This window comes from Hibiscus syriacus, unplaced genomic scaffold (assembly GCF_006381635.1).
Source record: "Hibiscus syriacus cultivar Baekdansim isolate YM2019G1 unplaced genomic scaffold, ASM638163v2 tig00111095_pilon, whole genome shotgun sequence".
NCBI classification, from domain to species: Eukaryota; Viridiplantae; Streptophyta; class Magnoliopsida; order Malvales; family Malvaceae; genus Hibiscus; species Hibiscus syriacus.
The window spans coordinates 2352418-2373359 of NW_024062980.1; the positions used below are offsets into that span (position 1 = coordinate 2352418).

General features: G+C 32.0%; 1 protein-coding gene across 1 annotated transcript; it reads right to left on the reverse strand.

Annotated features, from left to right (window-relative positions):
* Positions 1-12666: 12666 nt before the first annotated feature.
* On the reverse strand, positions 12667-18757 carry LOC120152693 (prolyl 4-hydroxylase 1-like). The gene is made up of 12 exons (XM_039164865.1): positions 18583-18757; positions 18071-18118; positions 17347-17415; positions 16804-16856; positions 16331-16396; positions 15410-15484; positions 14863-14937; positions 14588-14658; positions 14458-14509; positions 13883-13969; positions 13225-13317; positions 12667-12828 (listed from the first exon to the last, which is right to left on the reverse strand). The coding sequence occupies exons 1-12, from the start codon at positions 18632-18634 to the stop codon at positions 12721-12723; spliced, it is 849 nt and encodes a 282-aa protein (XP_039020796.1). The 5' UTR covers positions 18635-18757; the 3' UTR covers positions 12667-12720.
* Between the last annotated feature and the right edge of the window lie 2185 nt (positions 18758-20942).

Below are 20942 nucleotides of genomic sequence, written 5' to 3' on the forward strand. Positions count from 1 at the left end.
TTAATTTAAAATATTTAAAAAACAATTATTTTAATATTCAAATTAAAGCAATTAATAACATCTTTTAATTTGAAATATTAAAAATATATAAGCATCTTTTATTATTAAAACTTAAGTAGATATTATTTTAATTTAAAATATTTAAAAGTGTATAATTATTTTTAAAATTCAAAGTTAAATAGATAATAAATACATTTTAATTTGACATATTCAAAGAGTAATTATCTTACTGATATTTAAATTAAAAATATTTTTTAGTTTATAATAATCAAAAGCGATATAAATTTAATATAAATATTAAATTCATCAATTAAATTTATCTTTTTCCCCAACAATCTTATCCACGAAGTTAATGAAATTCTAGTGAGTTTTATCGATACACTATTTTTCATATTGTTCTTCTTTGGTCAGAGAATGTCATACAATAATTTGAGTTGAAACTTGTAACTGATCAAATATACTTGCTCCAATCTAATAGACAACTTAAGAGCATTTGTTCCAAAACACTATGAAATGAATGATTTATAGGACAGATCTCTACGCTACGGTAAACAACACAAGCTTGTATTTTTAGGGGTGAAAACATATATCAATAAAAATTATAAAATATATGACAATTTAAAATTTTTAGAGGATGAACACCCAATCAGACAATATAAAATATTTACAATTAAGTGACTTAGGGGCTGTTTGATAAGATAAAATGATTAAGCGTTGAATGATTCAATGGCCTGAATGATTCAAATGCTATGTATGAATTGACTCTGAATGTGACATATTGTTTGATAATGGTTCTGAATGTACAATCTGAATTATTAATATTTTCATTTTTACCTTCATAATGATTTGTTATATTATAAGATATGGTTGTTTAATAAGACAACATGTGAAAAAATAGGTATTATGGTAAAATACCGGGTGCTTAATGATTTAAAATGTACTTTAATGTTGAATCATTCAGCAGTGTTTTGCTGTTTCATTCAACATAATCTTCATTCAGAGGTGAGAATTAAACATGTTGAATGCTGAAGGTTCAACAGTAAACACTGAATGATTCCATTCAACAGTAAACAAACGGCCCCTTACATTACAACACTAATGTCCAGACTCTGTATAAGTGAAATTTGTACTTAAATTTGGTGGATTTTTAGCAACATGAACAGATAATAGTTGTTAAAAAAGTTCTAAACAAAGCGTTTACGCAGGTTGGAAGGTTGGTTAACCAGAGAAAAATCAAAATAAAAGTAAATGTTGTAAATAAGTACGAGGTCAAGCATCTCGATTGATTCTTTTTGTCAGAAATATGTCCACATTTATTATATCAACGTTGATGGATAACGTGAGTGTGGATGACTTAAAACGATTCACTCGTTCTGATTTGAACGGAGAATCACAAATAATGATAATAAATATATTTATATAAATTTTAACATATTGGCAATTTATTTTATACAAATTTCAACTCATGTTATTATTTTGTATTGTGGATGTATTAATTTCTTTAAAACATGATTTTTTTTCTTATAATGAAATTTTAACAGGCGTTTTTCCCGAAAATTCACCGGTGACAGGTATATTTACCGATCTAACATCGGTCAGATTATATTTTCCAATCTAATACCCGTAGCAGTAAAGCGCGCTCCCTGCCCCGCGCTATATGCTGATTTGGCGCCACCTGGGGTATAGCGCGCCCCCTGTAGCGCGCTATATGCTGACATGGCTTACACGTGGGTATAGCGCGCCGCCATCCACGCTATACGCCACGTAGGGGTATAGCGCTACCCCTACTCAACGCTATACCTGGGTATGAATCATATTTAGCGCGGACCATTTATCTATATAATTACATATAGCGCGTATCGAAAATGAAGAGGAAAAACAACATATGGGAACTAACAGTATACAACGGTCCTCACACATGTTGTGCTAGAGGGGTCAACCAAGATCATCCCAATTTGGATTTTGAAATGATATGCCAAGCCATCATGCCCATGGTAAAAATAAGCTCTCTTATAGCTATTACAGTGTTGATTTCAGCTATACAATCGCAGTATGGGTACACTGTCTCCTATAAAAAAGCTTGGTTGGCAAAACAAAATGCCATTGTCAAACTTCATGGCAAATGGGATGCATCTTACAAGGAACTTCCAGGTTGGTTTAGGCTGGTGCGGACATTGAATCCTGGGATAATTGTGGACTTCGAAACCTCCTATACATACCATAATGATCGAGTTCTTCGCGATCGAAACCAATTTTACCGGGTTTTTTGGAGTTACCCACAGTTCGTTAATGCTGCCAAATACTGCAAGCATGTGGTCCAGATCGACGGGACTTTCTTGTATGGAAAATACAAGCAAGTTTTATTATTGGCAGTTGTCCAAGATGACAATCGCAACATTCTTCCAGTTGCTTTTGCTCTTGTCGAAGGAGAAGATACAGATTCTTGGGCTTTTTTCCTCCGAAATTTACGTGCACATGTTATCACGAGGGAAAACATCTGTATCATTTCAGATCGCGGAGCTGGGATCAAAGAAGCAATGGAGTCTTTGGGTCCAATGTGGCAACCACCCTTTGTCCAACATAGGTATTGTCTCCGACACATTGCTGCGAACTATCATGGAAGGTACAAGAAGAATGATGAGCGTCAATTAATTGTGCGCATGGGTAAGTGAAACTGATGTAGTTTGTTTTCTTTCAATCGTTTTAATTTTGCAAAGAAAGCAAGTTAGTAAGTTATACATTTTTTGATCAGGTTACGAACTACTTCCTCGAATGTTTGAATCAATGCTTCAAGATTTGCGGGTGAAGAACGAGGAATGATACGATTATATCAGCCTCATCGATAAAGAAATGTGGACGAACGTATATGATGGTGGATATCAATATGGACACATGACTACCAACTTGGCTGAGGCAATCAATTTAACCTTAAAGGGTGCACGTCACTTACCTATAGTGGCTTTGGTAAAAACTACATATTTTCGTTTGGGGGCACTTTTTGCAAAGCTCGGGGGAAAAGCTTAAACCTGGATGCAAGACGGTCATGTCTATCACCCTAGATTAGTTGCATATCTACAAAAAAAAATTACTGCATCAAATGGAATGTCTGTAACAAGCTTCTCTAGAAGGCATGAAATGTTTCGTGTCACAGAGTTGTCGCGACCTCTTCAAGGGATTGAAGCTGTGTTGTTAAGAGTAAATCTAAGGGACAAAACGTGCGACTGCGGGTTTTTTCAAGCTCTGAAGTATCCATGCTCTCATGTGATAGTAGCTTGCTCGCATACACGTCAAGACTATAACCATTTTGTGGATCCCGTATACCTACTATCTGAAGTTTTTAAGGTATACGAATTTGAGTTTCCCCCCATAGGTAATGATAAAAACCCTGATGAGGTTCAAGATTAGCTTCCAATTGTACAAAATTTGAGTTTATTGAGGGAGCGTGGTCGTCCAAAATCCAATCGAATTCATTGCGATATGGATATTCGAGAAAGATCTAGACAAGACAGAAGATGTGGGCATTGTAGAAACCCATGACACACTAGAAAAACATGTCCACTTCTGTTGTCATCAAGTAACAATTGATGAGGAAATGATGTATTTGTTTATCAAATAATAATTCTTGTACTTTAATTTGCATTTACTTAAAGTTAATGTCATTCGATAATCGCTGATGAAGATTAAAAAAACAAACACAATCATTAAATTTTATCAAACTAATAACAATTTGGTATTTGAATATAATTTTAAATACAAAAAACTTACAATAAGAATTAAATGGTAAATGATAACCAAATTACAATAACTGATATTAAATGGTAATAAGCAAAATTAGCTGAAATACATTAAAAAAAGTCCAACAAATTTAACAAAATAAAGTAAGTATTAAATGAGAAATAATAAAAAATTATAATTTAACAAAATAAAGTAAATACAAATATAATAAAAATATATATTGATGCCTGTGACGCGAATGTGTTCCGCAGGGCGGTGACTGTCGGTCTCGAGGAGGATTTCTTCGTATCACTGGTTCTGACTCCTCGCTGTCATCATCATCACCGTCGTCGTTGTCATCGTCGTTTTCGTCCTGAGCAGGTATATTAGGTTGATGAGGAACTGATGATGATAAAGCACCTCCATAGAATAAGGACCCTGGAGGTGTATAACTGCCTATCCCACTGGCCTGCGAAAATTGGGAAAACTCATAAAACCCAGACATCGCTGAGTGTGAAAACTGTACAAGAGGTGTTTGTGCTGCGACCATGGGTGATGAGGTTGAACCCGCCAGATATCTAACATATGAACCACAAGTAGGATCTGCAAACATAGACCCATAATAGCCTCCAGGAGGGGTCATCTGTGACGGTGGCGGCGACGGGGTCATAAAACCAGGTGAAGGCGGCGGCAACATCTGGTAATGGAAAGGCGGCGGCATCATATATGGCTGCGGCATCATAAATGGATGTGGTGGCTGCTGTGAAGATCCTGCTGGTGTAGCTGAGGATGAACCGGAAGCACCTGTTCTCCGTCCACGAGTCGGGGGATGATGGTACTGTGTCGGTGAACATCTCTGTTGACGTCGCGAAAAGATCTGCCCTCGTGCATCCTCGGGAAGCAGAAATGGTTTCCCATTACTGTTGAACCACTCATAATAACCGTCAGCAACCATCAAGAGGTCATAAAAAATGGGCTCTCTACGGGGAAGGCGCCGATGTCGATCCTTCCACAACATGACCCACTCATGATGCCTCACCAGCCAATCTGGATCCGTCTTGTCGCATCTATCTAAGCTATATAACTCGTCCATATTGCGAGGTGCTTCCGGAATTGGTTGAAAACAACCAAACTGCCAGAGCACGCGATCAGTAGAGTGCCACTCGACGGTCGCATAACAGATCAGAGGGACCATCGCCATCCAAACATCTGATGGGCCCCTCAACTCAGGTGGGATCACCACCCTCACATCATCAGTACAATATGGCACCCATTCAAACTAAAACAAATATTATATAATTTTTTATCAAAATAATAATCTAATTATATAACTATAATCTAAAATAGAATTTTAAACATTAAAATTCATACATGTATGCCAGCCTTCTAATCGATTAGCACCCTAATTTTTTCTAAATCATCATGTAGCTCCTGATGATTTTTCCTATCAGTATACCACCTATTCAAGGAAAAAAATTATTATACGCTGTATAAAATTATTAATATACAAAATCGGTTTTATAATTACCTCAGAAGTAGTGGAAATACGAATGGGTTCTTCACAACGGGACATAAAAAGGGCAATCGATACCATGCCCAAGACTGCAGCAGCAGGAGACATTCGCCGATAGCATTACGCCTGTAGTCAGTGGCTCCACACATCTCCCTGTACAGCAAAGCCAAAACTGTTGAGCCCCAACTAAATGATCCGGCCAGACGAAAGTCGCTAAGATGCCGCAACCACATGTAGTGAACTAGGTTGCGCGATTTGTCCGGCATCAGCAACCCTCCTATCAACTGCAGTATGCATGCCCGTGCATACATCTTAACTTCATCCTCAGAGGCGTCTGCGCTCAACTCCTGAAAATTGGCATCTAACCAATTTAACGGTATCCTACATCCGATAAAACTTTCCGGGACACGTCCTAGATTATCCCGACACAAAGTAGTCCAAGAACCCTGTGAGATCCCTGATATCACATCTCCATCCACAGAAAGCCCTAGGTGCATAGCAACATCCTTAAGTGTAATCGTGCACTCTTCGCACGGAAGATGGAATGTGTGGGTCCCCGGCCTCCACCACTCTACTAAGGCAGAAATAAGGTCTGGTTCTATCTTACAGTGACCCTGATATCTACCTATGTAACCAAATCCAGCCTCTACTAAATACAGCAAGACACAACTAGGTATCACTAACTTAATATTCCTAATAAAAGGATCTAATACACGATCATTCTCCTAAAATTAAATAATTACACAAATTAATTCTTAATCTAATAATCATGCATTAAATAAATCAACATTATTACAAATAATTTAAATTAAATTAAAACGTTAAAATGTTACCGTATCAGCAAAGTGTCGAGATATATGATTTCCATCCAAGCGAAGTAGATCGCCTTTCATTATATATCTGCAAAAAAAATATATTAGTGAAATATTAAATAAAGTAAAATGCTTAAATAAATTAAATACATAATATTAAATAAAGTAAAATGCTTAAATAAATTAAATATATAATATTAAAAATATTATAAAATATACCTTAAATAGAGAGAGTATTTGAGAGAATTTGAGAGAATTTGGTGTGATGAAAGTACTAGAGGAGGGGATATTTATAGGGAGGATTGGGGGTAATTAAAGGTATAGCGCGCCCCCTGTACCGCGCTATACCCCACGTGTCAGATAAACAAATATAGCGGGGATCAGGAGCCGCGCTATACCCACGTGTAAGTCATGTCAGCGTATAGCGCGGTACAGGGGGCGTTATACCCCACGTGACGCCAAATCAGTATATAGCACAGGACAGGGAGCGCGCTTTACTGCTACGGGTGTTAGATCGAGAAATATAATCTATCCGGTGTTAGATCGGTAAATATACCGGTCACCGATGATTTTTTGAAAAAACGCCATTTTAACATATTTTTTAAGAGAAAATTATATTTTAAGAAGAAAAAAAAAAGACAATGGGTGGGGAGTGAATGGTTGTAATGATGAGTAGAAGGTAGCCAAGAGTGATTACATTCCATTAGATGATGCTGATCTTTTAGCATATTCATGTGGCCCCTCTTTCTAACGAAGCCTAGCATCCGGTTCACCTGGGTTAGGTAAGTGGTCCAGTTTTCTTTAAAACAAACTTCTTTATTCACTACCATAAATCGAAATTCACCTAAATTTTATATTTATTTCACTATAAAAACTCACATACTGTTAAATTATTAAACAAACCCATAATTAAAATTTAAATAAAATAATATAATTAGATGGTTCAATAATAATAATCACAATTGGACTGGATTAAAGTTTGAAAACAATCATTTAAACACAATTGTTTCTTTTTTATAAAAGTAAATAAAAATCATTCAATATTTGAATAAATTCAATTACATTTAGCGTAAAATTAAAGGTTGTACACTTTTTTATGACCGTTAGATAAGAGAAATAAAAAGCTAAGATTAACAGTAAAAAAATGTAAATATATTCACTGAAAAAATAAAGAATTAATCTCAACCTTACCTCATCCAACGATCATAAAAAGATATAAGACAAAATTTTACACCAAGTATAATTGGATTATAACTCATATATATATATATATATATATATATATCATGATCCAATTACACTGTGTAACACTTTTAGTTTTGCATATTTTTAGGACCATTGGACGAGAAAAATTAAAGGCCAAGGTTAACAACAGAAAATGAGAAGATCTTCCCTGGAAAAAAAATAAGGAGTTAATCCTAGCCTTTAATTTCTCTCAGTCCAATGATCTTAAAAAGGTATAAAACTAAAAAAGTTTTACACCGTGTGTATGTGAACCATGATCTTTTATATATATAATTTAACACATATAATTCATCCCGGTATGTCCGTCCTGAACTCACCAAAATCCTTTAATGTATTAGACGAACGTGATAACCACCTTGCATCACAAAACCAATTGGGGAGCCTTTAGTCATCATGAGTTTGTGTAAAAAAATTGAGACGGAAAAATAATTAAGGCAGTCATATAAACACAAAATAAAATATGCATAAGAGACAATATTTAAAGTGATTCGATCTTGTTTATCGTTACATGTGAGATGAATAATAATCATTTATAAATGTAAAAAACATGAAGAGGAAAAATATATTATATCGCATGCATCTTAAAATCCGATGTAATTATCAAAACCTAATATATCTCAAAACACTATTCCTACATGTCTACAAAACTATCTCTACAACATAAATCTCAAAAGTTGAAGAGATCTTAAGAAAAATTACATCTCTCCAAAATAATATTCTCTTTCATAACCCTGAAAGCTAAGACATAATCTCTATTTATAGAGTCAAATACTTGATCACTTCGATAAGAATTTTTGCCTAAAATAATTATTTACTTTATTAAATAAAGTCAATTACTAAGAAATCTTTAACTACTAGAATTACAATAAAATCCAACTTAATTACAAATTATAATTTGGGGCAAAATATAACAAATCTTCCTCTTGACCCAAATTTTATCAAAAATGGTCTTCAACTCTTCAACAACTTCAATATTTACGTAAGCCGCATATTCGTTGAAGCACCGTTGTCAAGTATTCAACAACTTCAATTATCCATTGAAGTATCGTTAGATCAATCGAAAATTACTTTTTTGTACCTGAAAACTCATTACAATAAATTCATCTTACATGTCTTCAAAATCATTAATAAAATCTACAACAACAAATTCTTTCAAAACTCTACATCTCGAACCATAGCTCTGATATCACTTTGTTAGAAGATAATGACATGTATAATGATCACTCAATAAAATAGACACTAAGATTTTACGTTATTCGGCCTTGCCTACCTTCACAGGCGAGATAAACAATAACCCATTATAAGTGTAGAGAATACAAAGAGTTCAAATAAATGATATCACATATACTAAAACAATATAGATACTAAAATCCGGTTTATCTCAAAACACTCTTCCAACATCCTTATAAAACTATCTCTATAACATAAATCACAAAAGTTACAGATGTCCCAAAAAAGATTACATTTATCCAAAATAATTTTCTCTCAAATAACCCGAAAAGCTAAGACATATATCTATTTATAGAACCAAATATTTAGTCACTATAAGAATTCTTGTATAAATAAATATTTACTTTATTAAATAAAATCAATTACCAAAAAATTTTCAACAGTTAAAATTATAATAAAATCTAACTTAATTACCAATTATAATTTAGGTCAAAATATAATAATTTGGATTAAATAAAAAAGCTCACTCTAAAAGAGGAAGAGGGAGAAAGAAACTAGAAAAGGAGAGAGAGAGAGATTGTGTTTCCTCAATTTGTCTTACGAGAGCTATAATATATATTTTGAATATCTGATAATCACGTGACTATTTATACATGAGAGTAAATATATTATTTAGAGAGCTAAGTTTAAGTCATCACAAAACCACTATGTATTATTCGTGTGGTCCATCGAGCCGTTCAGGTTATTAGATATTAACCCAATATATTTTCGTCATCACAACAACTACTATTCATTTTTAGGTTTAGCCCTCTAAGTTTTTTAAATTTCATAATTTGACACTTTAAGTTAGCTTTAATTAACCCACTTAGTATAACTAGGTTTAATGAATTATTTAATTGTATTTTGATTTTAAAAAATAAGGCAATGTTTATTTATTAGGAGGTTAATAGTGTATCTCTCGCATAAATGCCCGGAGGTGACCACTGTTAATTTCCGAAGTAAATCAACATCATTTTCCAAAACTCTGCATCATGATTTCTAAATCCTCGAGGCAATGTTTGTTTATTGGGATCGATAACGAAGCTTCCGCTAGTGCTCGGAGTGGTCGTTATTGGTTTTGGTAAATCGACCTCCTCTTCAAATTTTACATACATATTGGATTTTAAATTAAATAAGACATCGAACTCAAATTTTCTAATTTTAAAATGTAGGATAATCGACTAGGTACTAATTTTTGGGCGTTGTGGGGTGTTAATCCTTCCCCATGTATAACTGATTCCCGAACCAGGTTTCTAATTTTCGCAGACCAAAACTTGATATTTTTTTTATAAAATGAAATGTTTTATTAAAATTACATGGTTTTAGGTGTTCCAATCGCACCTTAAAATGGTTGGTGGCAACTCCCATCTTTTCATCAAAAACCTTTTCAAAAAACCTCATCGTCGTAACTAGTCGGCTTTCCCCCCGAAGGACCGGTTGCGGCAGTTATGAACTATAATATTCACCATCCAATCAGTATGAAATCAATATATACAACTTGTTTCCTCCTTCTCAATCTCCCCACTGTTGGGATTTGAAAGAAGATGATTCATCATTGAGAAACCATTTGGAATTTGAAACTAAGAATTTTTTTGGGAAAAAATAATTTTTTGGGGTCATTTCATAATTTTTAAAAGAAAAATATTCATTCATAATTTCGTTAATTATTCAAACATGGAGTGACCAAAATAGAAGCGAATTAAAACTTCAATTTAAAATTTTTATACTATAGTGACTAAAATAGGATTGAAAAATAAAGTTGAGTATTGCATTTCTAATTTACTCCAAATAAAATAACAAATTTAAAAGGTGTTTGAATACTAAAATAAATTCCTTTTCCCCAACTTCTTGATTTTATTCATTATTTCTATTGGGCAGGGATGAACTTACGTTCTAGCTGTAGGGACGGAAGCATGATTTTATGTTAGGGGCAAATTCGAACTATTAAAATTTTAGGGTAGGGGGAGAAAATAAAATTTTAATAGAAAATATATAATAATTTTAAATTTTTAAGGGGACGACTACCTCTCGGTCCATCTCTGGTTCCAGGTGAAAAAGACAATTGCCCCCAAACTTTGAAATTTGATGGTTTAATTATTTTTTGGCCATCAATATATATTTTTTTTAAATCATTACAAATTAAGCCTTTGCCCATTGCAAAATTTAATTATTTGATAATGAATGCTCAAATATTCATACATACATAATGCTCTAACTCAAGACCCCTAAGAATAACAATCGTACCTTTAATCACTAAGGTCGTTTGATTCGTGCTATTTAATTAACTTATATAATAATAAAGGGAGTAAGTAATAGAATTTGTAACGTTTCTCAAGATGAGATTTCATATGGATCTTGGTTATCAATAGCTTTCTCTTTATTTATCAGCATCGTTGACTTATCAGACATCTCTCTTCTTGCTCAATTCTCTGTAGAGGTGTTGGGTGGTTCTCCTTCAATCTTTTATAGAGTACTTTTATTAATCCTTTTTCGAGTTCTAATACGAAATCGATCATCTGTGATTGATCTTTTTTGGTTGGAAAAAATCGATTGATATTCACCGCACCAAAGTAGAGATCACAATATTAAGGGAAGGTATTAATTATACTTCATCCATTTTTATTTAAATAGAGAGTTACGAGCTGTGGCTGATGCACTCATGGCTGAGGGTAGGCACTAAAATATGGATTTTCTTCGATTAATTCACCTTGAAATTTTATTGTACCCGTCCTGAAATCTGAATTTTCTTCTATTAGTGGCCCGTTTTATTAATGGTTTTCACCATGAAATTTTATTTATGCTTACATCATTAAAAAATTTTATACCGTTAATATATATGTGCCCGCCCTCATTCAAAAAATTTATATCTATTAACATATATGTGCCCACCCTAAAAAAAAATTTCTGGATCCGCCGTTGGTTACGAGATAAGGTGGTTATTGGAGTTTAAGATGGTCAAATTTAAGAAGAAGAGAAATCATGGAGAAGAGAAAGAAATAGAGAGTAAAGAAGTCCATGTATCTATCTTCTCTATTCCTTGAGAAGACCCTTATACACTTGGTGTTCTTGGTAACATACATCTTTAGTAAATTGATGGACTGTAGAAATTAACATTTACACATAAAAAGATAATTGAATCATGTGTCCCCAAACTATAACCTTTATTTTAAATCAGTATTTAAATTTTTTACATTTTAATTTCATCCCTAAACTATGATCTTCTTTTTAAATTAGTCTCTGAACTTTTGAATATTCAAATTTCAATCCCAAATATGTAACTAGTTTCAACCATAAGTTAACCTAAATTTTATTTTTTTCAAACATATAATAATATAACTTGACCTAATGGTTTAAATAACAATGGGTGTGATTAGTATATACATTATAATTTGGGATGAAATTAGAATGTTCAAAAAGTTTGGAGACCAATTCAAAATGAAGGTCGTGGTTTGGAGATGAAATTGAAATATTTAAAGGTTTGAGGACTAATTTAAAATCATAGTTTAGGGATGAAATTAAAATATTTAAAAGTTTATGTGCCAATTTAAAATGAGGGTCGTACTTTAAGAACATGGGATACATTTAACTAACAGATAAATTATACATTTCCACATTTGGATACCAAACTCAATTATGTAAATTTCTAGCTAAGTGCAAATAATGATGACAACAGGTCGGGTTTTTGGTCAACTCTACTTAATCCAAAAATTTTATATCCTTCACCCGAATCTAACTTGAAAAATATATACCCTCCACCAGAGTCTTCCCAACCCAAAATTTTATAATATAAAATCCAACCCGATCCGACCCTATATAAAATAAAGACTTAATTTTTAAAAAATAATAAAAATTTCAGAAAATTACATTATTATTCTCGGGTGGGTCGGAGTTTTTTTCACTATCCACATGAACCCAACCCGACTCCATCCCTTAAAAATTCCAACCAATCTGATTTTTTTTAAAAACCGACCTATCGAATCGAATCGGCTCAGAACCCGTCGGATTCGAGTTAAATTGATCTTTTAAGTGCAAACGCCAAACTCAATTATGTAACTTTCTAGTTAAGTTTGCTCTCCAATTCTTTATTTCTTTTAAAGTATTCGTATTCTACATTAATATCCGAATTTTTAAGGATACATTAAAAACATACCTGTATCCGTTACTTGTGTTCAAGTCCAATTAACAATTTCTATACATAGTGAAAGAAGGACCGATAAGGATTTAGAATTAGGATATAGGTTTTTGTCTCATCCATTTCGTTGCCGACCATTTCTCACCGGACAAAACAGCGCATCCTCCGTGTAGGCTACCCGGATCGGACTGCCCGTCGAGTCCCTAACCAAAGCAAGCAATGCAAACAACAAAGATCACCAAAGCAGAGAAATCTTGCTGAATCAATTCAAACTTAAGGTATCCTATAAGATGCCCTTTTTAGTAAGAGATATGGCATAGGTACGAAAAGTAAAACTGGCAAGAATGTCTTCCGTATTCCGGTTCGATTATCGAATGTATATGACCCCCAAGATATCAAGAATTGAAACCACATAACTAGTTAAGCTGTTTCAAGAGCTGAAATGTGAATTGCTGATGGTGATTAAAAACGTCAAGCAGTGATTAGAAATTGGACAGGAGTAGTTTGTTCAACCGGTTGAACCAAAAACAGGTAGGTCCAGCAGTACAGGCAGCCATGTAAGCTGGCAATTTAAATATATCGAAAAGAAGGAAACAAACCATGCTCCAGAAAAGTATTGCATCTCCTTTGATCGGTTTTATCGACAACCCTTTAACAATCTTCCCTCCACAGCTACAAACTCCCGTACCGGCCTGAGAACAGATAACACAGTAAAAAACCGTAGGAAAAAAAAATTGTGTGATACTCATGTGACATGAATATGGGATATGGATACAAGAAAAACAATGGAAAAATCTAACTATACCATGTCAAACAAATATACGTATTTGACACTCGAATCTGAATCACACCGATAATGTCTGATGTTTGTCAAAGAAAGACTAACCAGGAAGAAACATTCAATGAATTCAAACTAGAGGATTCAGGAGAAGATCATACTTAAATATTGACCGACTGGAAATCTAAAATATCAAAAACCAGCCTTGCTATGCAATGGAAAGTAGAAAGTTCATTGTATAAATGTCGAAAAATCAAGAAAGTAGCTTAGTACAACTCTTCATTTTTTAAATATCCGTGTTTAAAACACTTCTGTTAAATGGATATTGGATATGAGTATGGGGATATAAACCTTCAAGAGCACTCAAAGAAAAAGAAACTTGAAAAAATGAATATTCATTTTTACACCGAAATTTGAGCAAGCGATTAACAGAAGTTCACATCAAATTCATGGTCATGTTATTTTAGGAAAGGAATTACCTGAGGGAAATATGTTTCTCCTCCTTCAACATCATCACTAAGATACATGAGCATAGTTGCTATTCGTTGACCACGCTTCACATTAAACTACATTAGTGGCAAAGAAATGGATCAAGATTCCTCCATGTCATAAGAATAGATATAAAACCAACCTCAACCAATAGATAGACTACGTTTATAGATGTAATCAAGCCAGGTCAAGCGCAAGCTCAAGCTATAAGAAACTTTAATTCAAGTTTGACTTGAAATTAGAGGCTCGGAGTTGGACTTGAGCTCAATTTCAGATAAATGCTGAAATACTTGAGTTAACTCGATTAAACTCATTTAACTTAAAAGTTTTTTTTTGTCCAAGTTCGATTATTTGTGCTCAAACTCGACGAATTTCCAATACAGATTAAAAATAAAAAGGCTCGATTAGACTCACAAGCAGAGAGTTAAGCATTAGGATATCTGAACTTAACTCCACAATGGTCAAACCAAATTCAAGCATTTTCCAAGATGAACCAAAGTAACTTACAAGAAAAAATGTCTCTTATACCCCTAAATATGTCTTGAAAAAGAATCATATAACTTACAGGATCAGAAAAGTAATCATGATGGGGCTTGTAAAACTGATCTTTTTCATACCTGTGCTGCATTGGATATTATTCAGTGTTCTTGCTTTTCAGCAATATTTTTACAAGAAAATTAAGTTAGACAACCCACCTTAAAACTTGTATATGCTCCCCATTTTCAACTGGTATTTGAGAAAAGACTGAAATCCGTTTTTCAATTGCCTCGAGTTTAACAGAAACAAGAAAAAGGAGGAAAAGACTTAATCACAATTTATTAAGAAATTGGAAAAGATAGATATAAACTTTTATCAAAAAAAAAAAGGTAGATATAAACATCACTTTTAAATGTTAGGAAAGGAACTTATCATGCAAATCGAAATTATAGTACTTTGACTCTTCATTTTTCTAGAAGTACTAATTTCTAACCTGTACTATTGGATATGATTTCTCACTTGGCTTCAAGAACATTCCAGAGCTTGTCCTTACCTTACTCTTAACTCCCTGAAAAACAAGGGCTTAGATGTACGATCAATTCTTGCTTTTAAAGTTAAGTTATCAAAACTAAGAGTAGATCTAACAATTTATGTATATGCTTCTTGTTCGTGTATTTTATCATATCACAACTGAGTACTAAAATAAATTATTGCCTTCGTTGATATGCTCTCAACAGAAAATCTCTAGTCACTGAATTCCAAGTGAACTTCAAAAAAATAGAATACTTTACACAAAAAATAGGTACGTACATGTATTCAACACTTAGATGGGACTCTTTAATTATTTTTTTTAAGTATCTGCGTCCAGCACTCATATCCAACAGTTTTTGCATAAAAGGATATGACCCTCAAATATAATAAACTTAGAAGAAAAAAGTGCCCACATCAAACATATGCTTTTTATTCAACACTCAAATTCGAGTTCAAGTAATATAATGAGACACTGCAAATTTGAGGAAAGAAAAAGAAGTTAGATATACCTTCCCAGTTTTTGCATCCACCACAGTAGAAACTTGAAGCCGAGGGAGAGCAACAGCTCTAAGGTAGTCACATTCCTGCAGTTATCATAATAGGATAATTTAAACTCTATTTGTGCAGAGTTAGCAAAATAATTCAAGCCTACTGGGTTTCAATCTGATCCAACTCAACTCCATATACTGTTATTTTATGTTCTTCGAAAAACGAGTTTGAGACGGGCAATTTATCGATTAAGAATTCTAAGACTTGAGGTCAATTTTGATCAAATCTGACCTGTCTTGAAATATTTTGGTTAAGATTTCATAAAATTGTATTAGATTTTAATATATTTATTTGACTACTTTTTATATTTTAATTAGATTTTTTTTTATAAAATTAATGTAATATAGAGTATCATGTAAGTTAAAGGGATAAGGGAGGAGGAGTTGAGGAGTTTTTTCTTTTCCTAAATAAAATTAAATTCCTACAGGATACATAAAAGTGAAATTGACATCAATATGAGCAGAAAACCCGGCCACTTGCTATTTCCATCCCTACCCTAGAGGATTAGTGTCCAGCTTACAAATATATTTTTTTCATTATTTAATTCCACCCAATTTATTACAAACTTGAATCTTAAAACTTCCAAAAGCTCTAATCACATAACTGTCTTATATCACCTAGTTATTGAATGAATCAGAATTTACAATGTGATGATTTCTAGTAAATCACCATTATTTTTCAATCATTGATAACTCGGACTCAGAGATCTGTGTGTCAAATACAAGTATATGTCTAACACGAATATGATCAAATTTCTTTAAGTTTTCAATATAATGAAGGATCCTTGAAAATTATATTTCCATACTCATATGTCAGGCATGAACATCGAACACAAAAAACTTCAAAAAATTATAAAAATAAATAAAAATAAAAACATGTACCTCGTAGCTAAGGAAATTATGAAGTACAATAATACGAGGAGACCAGCTTATTATTTCAGGTTTGACCTACATAATCAGAAGAAGAAGTCAAACTTCTTGTTTTCCATAATAAAAACTAAATGGTCTAAGAAGAATCATTTTCTGGATTAATTTCACACAACATAAAACCATATAAACCAATCTCTCTCTTCACCAAGTAATCAAATTTAATTGAGCAACCTCAAATTTTAAATCATGCTCAGGCTTGATCTTTTCATAGCTTCAATTTGACCTGCCTTAATTATGCTCCTATTTATATTAGAGTTGTAAGACCAAAAAAAAAACATGAACACAACACAAATATACAAAATTTTCAAAATGTTGATAACACAAATTATTAGCATATCAAAAGTTATATAAATTAAAATACCTTAAACACGATTAATATCAAATATGACAAGAATACATCAATTGTTTAGGCCTAACAAACATACATATCCAAGACGCAAAATTTCTGCTTCTTTGTCACCACGCCAATGACTCATACCTGAAAATACAAAAATACATTAATACAAAATTTGGCTAAACTTAAAGATTCTTTATCAAAAGTTCGTTTATGCTGAAAAAATGTTTATTACTTTATTGTTTGAGAACAAGTAACAATTGATGTTACTCAAATTCGAATTCAAAAATAGGATACCGGTACGTGTTGAATATAGTTATGTCAATATATATATATAAAGAGAGTAACCACATATCCATGTCCTAATGTGTGTCCAAAAAAAAGTGCCAAATATATATATTTCAAGGAAAATGAAGAGTCGGGTCAGAATAACATAAGAACCTATGCTATGTATTCAACAAGAGTATAGTCAGATTTTTATAAAATTTTTCATGTATTTGAAGGATCTTTGGAGGTCATATACTTATCGGTCTCATCCCCATATTATTGTGTTGAAGAAAGGTGTTTGAATACAGATAGTTCAAAATAAATGAAAAGTAGGAACAACATAAGTTAGACGAAGAACCATACCTACCTATTGGCAACTTGAGATAACCATCATGCCGACTTGAATGCAATTTTGTATTAGGAAACTGATAATTACCTATTAAACATGTGAAACGAATATCAAAAGACAAAAATGAGTGAAATATTCAAGATGGTGCTAGCTAAAACATTAAAAAAAATTTACTCTCCTAATTTTCCGACTCAAATTTAGTGTGGGACTTTGATATATGACTAATATAGGTATGGTCAAATTTGTCTAACTTTTTTCATATATTTGGAGGACCTATGGAGATCATATCCCCATACCCATGTTTCGGACACAAGTGTTAGACATGGTGGAAGAGTTGAAGTAACATACTTTACAACCCTGTACTTATTCCCGAAATGCAACCTCTGTACCTATATATATGTATGGCAGAGATCCATTTATATCAAAGCTAAGTTTGACATACCTGCATACATTTTTATACAAGTTATATTTTAACAAAGCAAATATCATCTTTTGTAATATAACTGTACTCAGCGTGCATAAACTTTCAAATCAATTCTACTTCTACGTTATATCCATTGAGAACATTTTCTTCTAATATACATTTTAACGGTTGAAAGCTTTATATTGAACTAGTAGTGCTAGATATTTTTAGTTTACTCAAAACTTGGTCATAAATCATAACATAGGATTATTGTTGCACGACAAGTTAGGCTATATATATATATATATATATATATATATATAGAATGATGAAAAATACCATATGAATCTTCTAACGTTCGTATGAATGCTAGCTGAAACAAAGCTCCTGCAATTTTCCAATACCATAACAATTTCATATATAAGGAATAACAGCAAATCTAAGCAGAAAAACAATTGAAAATTCAAAAACATCGGTTCAATGCTAAAAAGAATCTCATTGTCAGAATTGAAATCTCACTCTTCAACCATGACATACAAGTGATAATTATGAGAAAATTTTCATAAATTCACTCATTCCGAAACAAAAATACGGCCAAATTATTTGAAGCTAATCGATTAAAATTCAAAAACCAGAGAAGAAAAACAAAACAAAAAACCCCATTTCTTATCTCAGCCTAATGCATCATCAATCTGTGGAGCTAAACCTCTGTTTTCTCATTGTTTTAAAATTATAGAAATGGTGGGGAAATCAGAATAACATTGATTCAAGAGAAAAGAAGAGCATTGGTTTTTGATGTTGAAAGATTGAGAGATAATGAAATTCTAAAAAAGACATACCGATAATCATTCCGATAGTGACAAATGTTAATAATCCGAGAAGGATCTTCATAGCAGGAGCCATCGCCTACGGAAGTTGGTATGTTCAAACAAAAACTTAGTCCGACTTTGAACTGCGTGTTTGCCTCTGCTTTCTTTTAAAGCGAAATGAAGAGAAACTGACAATCCGCCTTCAATGCCCACTAGATTTTCATGCTCGTTTTCTTCGGTTTCAATTGTACCTTGCAATATATATATATTATGGTGTTAAATATATATTTGGCTAAACTACGAGTCTAGTACCTAAACTATCACTTTTGATATATTTTAATACCTAAACTTTCAATTTTTCAAAATCATACCTAAAGTTTAGTTTTTGTTTCATTTTAATACCAACCGTTAAAAACTTAATGGTAAAGCTGTCGTGGCATGTTGTGATAATCTTTTCATATTTTTAAACTTCCACGTCAATAATCAAATAATAGTTTTTACTATTTTTATTCAACCAATAGGGTGATGACACTAGACTTGGCAAATTTGACACGAACCTGATTACCTGAACCGATTTACTCGAACTGAGACCCAAAATAGACCCGAACATGATGATTCAAATTTAACCTGAAACCCAAATCGAACCGAAATTGACCTGAATTTTAATCACACCAAAAGTAAACTGAACTGAAAGTAACCTAAATCTAATCGAAACCGACCCGAATTTTATCTAAACAAAAAGTAATCCGAACTGAAAGCAACCAAATAAAAAATAATCTAAACCAAAATTAACTCGAATTTAATTTACTCAAACCTGATTTGAACCGAATATTGACCTGATTTTAACCCAATAATTGAGTTAAAGTGTATAAAAATACTAAAATAACTCATTGAATTGATTTTTAATTTATTTAAATCAAATTATGAATTGTTAATGAGTTAATTGCAACATATGTCCCCCAATCTATGACCTTCATTTCAAATTAGTCCCTAAACTTTGAAATATTTTAATTTCATCCTTAAACTTTGACTATTATTCTAAATTAGTCCTTAAACTTTTGAACATGTAATTTTCATCCCCAAGCTATAATCTTAATCCTAAATTCATCCCCAAACTTTTTGAATATTTTATTCTTATCCTAAATTATCTGTATATACTAATCATATCTCTTGTTAATAAAATCATTAGGCAAGTTACATTATTATATGTTTGAAAAAAATAAATTTTAGGTTAAACTATGGTTGAAATGGATTACATAGTTGGATGAATTTAGGGATGAAATTGAAATATCTAAAGTTTAGAGACCAATTTAGAATGAGATTCATAGTAGTGGGATAAAATTTGAATATTTAAAAGTTTAAAGACTAATTTGAAATGAGAGTTATAGTTTAAGGACATATAATATAATTAACTCATTGTTAATTTAATATTTTACTTTGGTAACTACTAAAATAACTCTCTAGAACTATTAAATTAATTTACAAATTATTTTAATTCCTTTGTATATGAAAAAATACAGTTATTTAAATTTAATATGAAAATAACTTATTTTTATAATACATAAATAACTTATTTTTACAATATAAATATATCTCTTTTTATTTATAATTTAAAATTAAAATATTATTGATTATTAGAGGTGACAAACAGTTCATTCGGATCAGGTTTGGGTCCGGTTATTTCGGATCGTATTATTTCGTATCTAGATTATATTCAATTTAATTTCGTTCAGGTCAGATCAGTTTTGGTTCGGATTAAGTTTGGGTGTATAGTAAATTGGGTCGATTTGGGTATTGGATCGGATTCATTTTTGGGTCGGTTAGTTTTCAATTCGGGTCAATATTGGATCCCTTGATGTTTGGGTCGAGTTAATATCAGATTCGATTGATTTTTGGATCATGTCAATATCAGATCGATTGATTTTGGATTTGGTCAATGTCAGATCGATTCATTTTTGGTTAGGGTCAATTCGGGTTGAATCGGATATGAGTCTAATTAAGTATATATAAAATTATTAATATATTCTTGTAAAAATATCTATTTATTTGTCAATCTTATCATTTAGGCTTAATTTCAACTTTCAATCGTTCACTATTTTAATTAAACCATCATTTAGAGATGATAATTTAACCCAAACTCGATCCTATAACACGTGCTAGATTTTGTAACTTGAATTTTATATTTATTTGATTCGAAAAGTTTATAGTGAAAACTATTTGGTAAAAAATAAAATTTGCTATTATAAATTTCATTCTCAATCAAAATTTCCAATCATATGTTAAATTATAAATTTAATATTTTATGAAATTTTAAAAATAATACCTAAGTAAATTTTTAATATTTGTATTATAATTAAAATTTTAACTTTTTTTCATTAATTTATTATTAAAAATAATTTTGA

Bases quoted from the DNA above. Each gene is read 5' to 3' on its own strand.
- LOC120152693 (XM_039164865.1), bottom strand. From the start codon at position 18,634: ATGGCTCCTGCTATGAAGATCCTTCTCGGATTATTAACATTTGTCACT. The intron at 14,510-14,587 runs GTGGGTTGTCTA...AATGCAGCACAG, and splicing joins GAGCATATACAAGTTTTAAG to GTATGAAAAAGATCAGTTTT. The intron at 12,829-13,224 runs GTTTGTTTCCTT...TGCTTTGGTTAG, and splicing joins CAATACTTTTCTGGAGCATG to GGACTCGACGGGCAGTCCGA.